Genomic DNA, 7,277 nt, shown 5'->3' with positions numbered 1-7,277 from the left:
CGCCTTTTTGTTTTGCTTTTTTTCTTTCTCTCTCTCTTTTTTTTTTTTTTTAAGGAGTCAGATGTTAAATTATAAAAAGGGACCGAGAAGAGTCGAACCTCTTCTCCCCCCTGCCTTCCGCCAGAGAATGCAAAAAACTTGAGATCTCCCCACCAGCATCAAAGGCAGGACAGCCCTACCCGCACAGAAATCAATGCTCCAAAACACACACGGCTGTGGTTCATCTGCGGAGAGACACAATGAACACAGCTCCCGAGGCTCTCCTTCAAGACCCTCAAAGTTATAAGCATGGAACCTCTCGGTATAGGCATCAAATTTATTCCAAAAATTCCATGAAATAGAAAGGAACGGCGGTGCTTTTACACAGAACTCAGCTCAGTATAAGTACTGGGGTCTTCTCCCTCCAGATCTTAAGAACTATGCAAATCTGTGCTATCTTTAAAAATAAAATAACGATATTTCAATAATTAGAAGAAACTATGAAGGTATTGTGCATTTCTGTTTTATGTAGATAATAAAATATTACTTTAACATAAATATATAAGGATCTCTGCGTTTTTATTTTTCCCCACAAGCACATCCAAATGTACCAAAACAAAGTATTTTTAAAGAGACTGAACAAAAAAAAATTACATCCCATATAGATTTTGTTCACCTACTCATTTAAAGCTACAGAAAAACAGTTTCCAGAACCTGTTTGCTTTAAAAGAAATAAATATACATTGAGGCAGGCCACTTAAAAATGATATGAAAATATTTCCCTGGGTAGCATTAAAAAAAAAAAAAAAGAAAAATAGACAAAGAAAACATTGAAACTATTTCTGCATTTCAAAGGACAAATATTAAACATATATACATAGTGGTAAGGTTTGCTTGGTAACTTTTTTTTTAGTAAACCTATTTGGAGTTTGAGGCTTTCTCAAACATCCTCTCAACTCCGTTGTCTGACCTTACGCACATTTTAATAAGTGTCTGAAAGTTCATTTCCTCCCTTTACCACTGGATCTGCCCTGATCTGATTCACTTCACTAGGCGCTAGTCCTCAACACTTTAAATAACAAGCAGCTCAACACATAAACAAACAAACAAAAAATAAAAAACCAAACAAAAAAAAAAAAAAAAAAAAGAAAGAGAAAAGCTTGGTGCCCGTATCTTTTTAACAATTGTTGGAAAACCAGGAAAAAGGCTAATGCATGTGCCTCTTAGAAATGATCATCTGTCTTACCAAGAAGAAAGAAAGCAAGCAAGCAAGAAAGGGAGAAAGAAAGAAGGAAAGAAAACCCAGTGTCACAGGCATTTTAAAAGACAATGAGAAACATATTCTAAAGCCTTAGCTACTGAATGCAATATTTATAGGAGAGTTCTGCCAGAGAATGCTTCACTGTTTTTTCTCCATAATTGTCCAACACTCAACTAAGTAAACTTTTAGATTATAAAAATGCTTTGTCTCTATAGCACCCGTTTGTGCTGACTAAATGATCCCTTTATGAATTTATAACTATCATAAAGTCCCTCTAATGTATATGCATAGCTGTGTGTGTGCATAAGTACACAAACACGCACGCAGACACACGCACATACATGCGCTGCTCCGAGGTCCCGCTCCTCTGCTTCCCTTCAGAGCTTTTTGTTTTCCTTTTTTTTTTTCCATTTTTTTTCCTTTTTGTCCCCGTGGGTTTTTCTCTTTTTTTATTTTGGAAAGTTAACCATTTCTCATCAAGATAATGTCACGAAATGCACTTTAAAACTATTAGCGAAGGGAGGGGGGGGTGAGAAACACGGATTGAAAAATGGCATTTTTTCCCACTTCATTTCATTCCCCAGTGAAAGACACAAGGCTGCCCAAGTTAAAACTGGTCCTTTCCTTCAATAAATTATACCACAATCTGACCAAAGGACAAGGGGAGGATGGGAAGGGAGAGGGGCTGGATACAAATAGAAAAGAAAATAAATACGGAAAGTAAAGCGAAAAAGAAATGCACACAGTCTCTGTGGAGAGGAGGGGGCAGCGTGTGTTTACAGGCAGGTGTAAGCACCCGACCCCCACCTCAGCTCAGGGCCCAGCAGCTCCTCGGGCTCTCCCTGGCTCTGCCTTGACATAAAACTGCTCAATAAAAGAAAGTTTAGAGGCTGATATCGGCCCGGGAGGCGAGACCGGGGCTGCCAAAGGCACGCAGGGGAGCCGCGGGGGGGGAAGAGGGGAAGGAAAGGGCGCTGAGGGGGCGGTGGTGGGGGAGCTAAATAATTCCCTTTCCCCCTCAAGGAAATGCCACTTTCTCCGAGAAAACTCTGGAAACATGTTGTTCCCTCTCTGCCTTCCCCACACCAGGCCTTGCTTGCCCGCACTGACACGGTCTGGAAGGGTTGCACATATTTTTTTTCCTCCCCCTTTGGTTGCGCCTCGACCCCCGGACACACTGCCTGAAAATGAAGTTTACTTTGTTGATTTGCATTATTCTCCCTTCTCCAAACTCGACTCCTGCCATTGAAGGCATGTATTAAACAATTACGAGAGTCACATCTCTGGAGAATGGAAGCTGGAGGTGCATATATATGTGTATATAGAGAGATTATCTATATGTGCATATATGTATGCCTATGCACGCGTGCACATGTATACATACACACACATATACTAATTCTTTTTGCTATGGTAAAAGGAGAAAATAAGCGTTACACGTATTTAAGAATACTTGTTTATAACAAAAGTTCACATATACACATAAAGCAAAGGCTAAAACACAGTAACATATTGTAGACCGGTCACTGGTTGACTAACGCTCACTGTGGAAAATGCAAGTCATTTGCAAAATTAAGGTCGGAAAGGAAGGGGGAAAAAAGAAAAAATAAACATTTTGTTTATGTAAACTTCGATTTTCTTGCAGTGCAAATCGGTACGGTTAAATACTGTCTACATCAAAAGGGATAGCTTTTCAGTTCTCTTCCTTTTTTTTCTTTTTTTTTTTTTTTACATATATTCATACAGGGGATCCACAGAAAATAAACACAGCAGCATGTGCCAACACCGAGCGACATTCCACAATGCGATCTGCCTTTGTGTGGCGGGAGGGGGCTGCGGAGGGGACCCGAGGTGGCCGTGCCCCCCTTTCTCCTCCGCCCCCTCCCCGGCAGGGCAGCGCCGTCTGTTTTGGCCAGCGAGTGAGGGAGTTTTGTGCGAACCGCTTCGCCCTGCGCCTGCCCTGCCGGTGCCCGCCGCTGCCCTGCCGGTGCCCGCCGCTGCCCTGCCGGTGCCTGCCTGCCTGCCGGTGCGCGGTACCCACTCCACTCCCGTGCACGGGCACTCGCCTGGAAAGGTCAAAATACAGCATCACACCTCCTACAGTCTAAGGGACGGTGTGGTGCAGGTGCTTTGTCTGTCTATCTGTCTGTCCGCTGTGATTCGCGCTCGCCCTCTCGCTCGCTCGCTTTTTGTTTTCTTTTCTCTTTTTTTTTCGCGTTTGTTTCTTTTTTTGATTTTTTGTCTTTTTTTTAAGATAGGAGAAAATAAAATTAAAAAAAAAAGAAAAAAAAAAGAAAAAAAAGGACAATCAAAAGTTGGGGGAAGGAGAGGAGGAGGAGGAGGAGAGGAGGAGGAGGAGGAGGGGCCGGGCGCCCCCGCCGCGAGTTCACTGCACGGGGGTCTGCACCCCGTGGTGCGGCGGCGTGTCCCTGCTGGCCCCGTACACGTCCTCGGCGCCCGGCAGCGTCCCTCCCGGGGGAGTCATGCGCTTCTCTTTCTGTCTCCTGTTACAAAACCACACTCTCACCACCTCCTTCTCCAGCTGTAGGCTGTCCGCGAGCGAGGTGATCTCCTGGGCGGAGGGCTTGGGGCACTTGAGGAAGTGGCTCTCCAGCGCGCCCTTGACGCTCACCTCGATGGAGGTGCGCTTTTTCCGCTTGCGGCCCTGCGCCGCGATCTTGTCTATGCTGGTGGGGCTGCCCGAGGAGGAGTCCGCCTCCTCCAACCACTTGTTCAACAAAGGCTTCAGCTTGCACATGTTCTTGAAGCTGAGCTGCAGGGCCTCGAAGCGGCAGATGGTGGTCTGCGAGAAGACGTTGCCGTAGAGGGTGCCCAGCGCCAGCCCCACGTCCGCTTGGGTAAATCCCAGTTTGATGCGCCGCTGCTTGAACTGCTTGGCGAACTGCTCCAGGTCGTCCGAGGTCGGCGTGTCCTCGTCGGAGTGTGGGTCGTGGTGCGGCGGCGGCCCGGGGGGCGCGGCGGCGGCGGCGGACGGTGCCGGCCCGGCCGCCCCGGGGTGGGGGCCGTGGGGCGGCGGCGGGTGCTCGGGGCCGTGGTGCGGCGGCCCCGGCGGCGGCTCCTCGTGGGCGTCGCGCAGGCCGTGGTGGTGCAGCCCCGGCTGCCCGGCGCCCAGCATCCCGTTGACGGTGAAGCCGGGCGGCTGCGAGTAGAGCAGCCCCGCCTGCGCGCCGTTGGCCGCGGCCATGCCGGGCGGCAGGTGCGCCGCGCCGCCCGCCCGCCACGCCGCTGCCGCCGCCGCCGCCGCCGCCGCCGCGTGGTGCCCTCCGCCGCCGCCGCCGTGGTGCACCAGGTGCGGCGCCCGCCCCGGCGGCGGGTGCTGCGGCGGCGGCGGCAGCTCGTCGCCGCGCCCGCCCGCCTGCACCACCGCCGGCTTGATGTCGGGCTGGCCCAGCGCGCCCGCCGACCAGGGCGCCTCGCCGCCGCCGCCGCCGCCGCCGCCCCCGCCGCCGCCGCCGCCGCCGCCACCGCCGGGGCCGCCGTGGGACAGCGCCGCGATCCACTGGTGAGCGTGGCTCAGCGGGTGCCCGTTGCTCTGCAGCGCGTAGTCCGCCTGCACCAGGGCGCCGGCGTCGCGGTAGCCGCCGCCGGGCTGCATGCCGCCGGGCGGCTCGGCGTGCACCATGGGGGAGCCGGAGGCGAGCAGGCTGTAGTGGTTGGAGGCTGCGGTCGCCATGACTCGCCGAGCCGCACTGATCGCGCCGGTTAAAGGCGCCGCGCATTTGACAGCTACTTTTTCGCCTCGGGCGCCGCGCGGCGCCCGCGCCCCCCCGGCCCGCGCGGCGGGGCCCACTGCGAAGGCACGCGCGGCCGCCCCGCCCCGCCGCCGCACGCCATTGGCTCCCCGCGCCCTGACGGACACCGCCGCTCCCGGCGACCGCCGCCGCCGCCGCCCGCCATTGGCGCGCCCCGCCGGCCGCGCCCCGCCCCGGCCCCGCCCCCGGCCCGCCCCCGCTCCGACCCAACTCCGAGGGGGAACGGGGCGCGGGGGAGCGGCGGCCGCGGGGCGGGGGGAGCGCAGCGGAGGGCAGGGGCGCGCCGCCGCCGGCCCCGCCCCGGCCCGGCCCGGCCCGGCCCGCACCGCACGGCCGGCGGGAGGATGCTGCCGCTGCCCGGGCGCCCGCCGGCTCCTGTTGCTCGCGCCCCGACGCGCGTCTCTGCGCCCCGGAGTGGGCGCTGCGGGCCGCGGGGTGCTCGCCTGCCCGCCCCCAACTTTCTCAGCGCCGCCTCGCAGCCAGCCCCGCCGGAGCGGCCCGGGAGCGCCGCGCCCCCGGGGGCGGGGAGCGGGCGGCCCCCTGCCCGTCCGCCGGCCCTGCGCCGCTCCCGGCAGCCGGTGGTCGCCGGGGCGCGCCGCTCCTCCGGGGATGTCGGGGCTTCGCACCTCGGCGCTGCGGAGGCGGTTTTGTTCCTCTCATCCCGTGCCGTGGGGACGGGGTGCCTGCGGGACCGCCTCAGCGGCGCTGGCGACTCTGCATGGATGCGGAAGATGGGCATGAGAGGGTGGTGGGAAAAGGCGAAAACAAATAGGGTAAAAAGAGGGGGATAGGGAAAAGAAAAGAAGTTGCGGCCCGGACAGGAAGGAAGGAGACCCTGGAACTGGATTCGAATTTCTTAGGAATGAGCAGCGCCGGGCTGGCCGACGCGAAAAGAGTTCGCTGCCCATTTTTGAGCTGAAAGCCATAGCTTTGTCTCGAAAATAAACTGCTCACGGGGATAGGTGCGCGTCGCAGGCTCCCACTATCTTCATCGAAATAACACAATAGGGCGGACCGGGGAATTTATTACTACTAACAAGAAACAGCTTTCTTCTGCGAGTTGTTTATAAATCATCGTGTTTAACGTGAGCGCTGGAAAGGCTCCTTGCCTGGAAATATTCCTCTGCGTGGGGGTGTGGAGGAGAGGGGGGATGGGCTCCTGCACATAAACATATACACAGCAGCAGCATAAACAGGATATCCAGTGCCCTGAGACAAGGGGCGCAGCAAGAGTTACCTCCTTTCGTTAGTTTAGCGGCGTATCAAGAGCTCCTTCTGCCGGGGGGTGGGGAAGGGAGGGAGGGGCGAGGAGGAGGAGAAGAGGAGGAGGGGGGCGCAAACTTTGTCCATGAAAAAGTGGAGATTCTTCCTAAGGTTTGGGGTTTTTTTTTTCCCCTTTCTTCGAGGTGCAGGCGAAAGAAAGAACAATACTGCCTTTTCTGCGAGGGTTGCGGAGAGGGAAGTCAGTGTCTCTGAAGTGAAGCTGTGCCTTTTGTTTCCCGTGTGTAAACAACTGGGCACCCAGGAATTTTATAATTTGATGCTCATTTTCTCGTCTCTCTCGTCCCAATTAGGTGTAGACCAGTGAGTTGAAACAAAACAACAGGGCAAGTCCGCAGCAGGCTTCTGCCAAGGCATCGCGGGGACCGTCCTGGGAGAGCCGCCCCACTCTCCGCGCCCGGGCCAGCCCTCCCGCCCCGCTCCTGGGGCCGCCGAAGCTCCGCCGGGGCGGCTTTCCCGCCAGCCCGCCTCCAGCTGCGCTGCAAAAAGTTCTTGCGTGGACGAGACACGAGGGGCCACGCCACGCGTCATTTTCAGAGCGAGGTTTTCACGCGGGCGCCTCCAGCGTGCGGTGCTCGCCGAGCACGGACCCACCCCGGTGGTGGCCCGAGGCAGGTCCCTTGTGCCCCGGCCCCACGGCGTGTGCCCGCCCCACGGACAGCTGGTCCCCATGGGGTGCCGACGGCACCGCGCTCCCCGCGCCTCGCCGCCACCAGCAGATGGGACACGGGGTCAGCGGGATCCACCCAACACTTTTCTGGCAGGGGGGAAAACCCCTCCGGGCCTGCCCCAGTCGTGCATTTCCTGTCCTCCCTCCCTGGCCCTCTCTGTCCCGCCCGGCCCTCGGGCAGGTGCTGCCTACTACGGGCACCGTCCTGCGTGCCGCTCCCCCCGCCGCCCCAGCGGCGCATCTCACGGGCTAGCGGTAATCACAGCTACCGAAGTAGCACCGCGGCCTTAGGAGGCGGACAAAACCCGCTGTC

General features: G+C 56.4%; 1 protein-coding gene across 1 annotated transcript; it reads right to left on the bottom strand.

The window, feature by feature from the left end:
- Positions 1–302: 302 nt before the first annotated feature.
- On the bottom strand, positions 303–4,934 carry POU3F2 (POU class 3 homeobox 2). The gene has a single exon (XM_066547514.1). The coding sequence runs from the start codon at positions 4,932–4,934 to the stop codon at positions 3,627–3,629; it is 1,308 nt and encodes a 435-aa protein (XP_066403611.1). The 3' UTR covers positions 303–3,626.
- Between the last annotated feature and the right edge of the window lie 2,343 nt (positions 4,935–7,277).

This window comes from Molothrus aeneus, chromosome 3 (assembly GCF_037042795.1).
Source record: "Molothrus aeneus isolate 106 chromosome 3, BPBGC_Maene_1.0, whole genome shotgun sequence".
NCBI lineage: Eukaryota > Metazoa > Chordata > Aves > Passeriformes > Icteridae > Molothrus > Molothrus aeneus.
This window is presented reverse-complemented; position numbering and strand designations above follow the sequence as displayed.

Coding starts and splice junctions, on each gene's coding strand:
- POU3F2 (XM_066547514.1), bottom strand. CDS start 4,934: ATGGCGACCGCAGCCTCCAACCACTACAGCCTGCTCGCCTCCGGCTCC.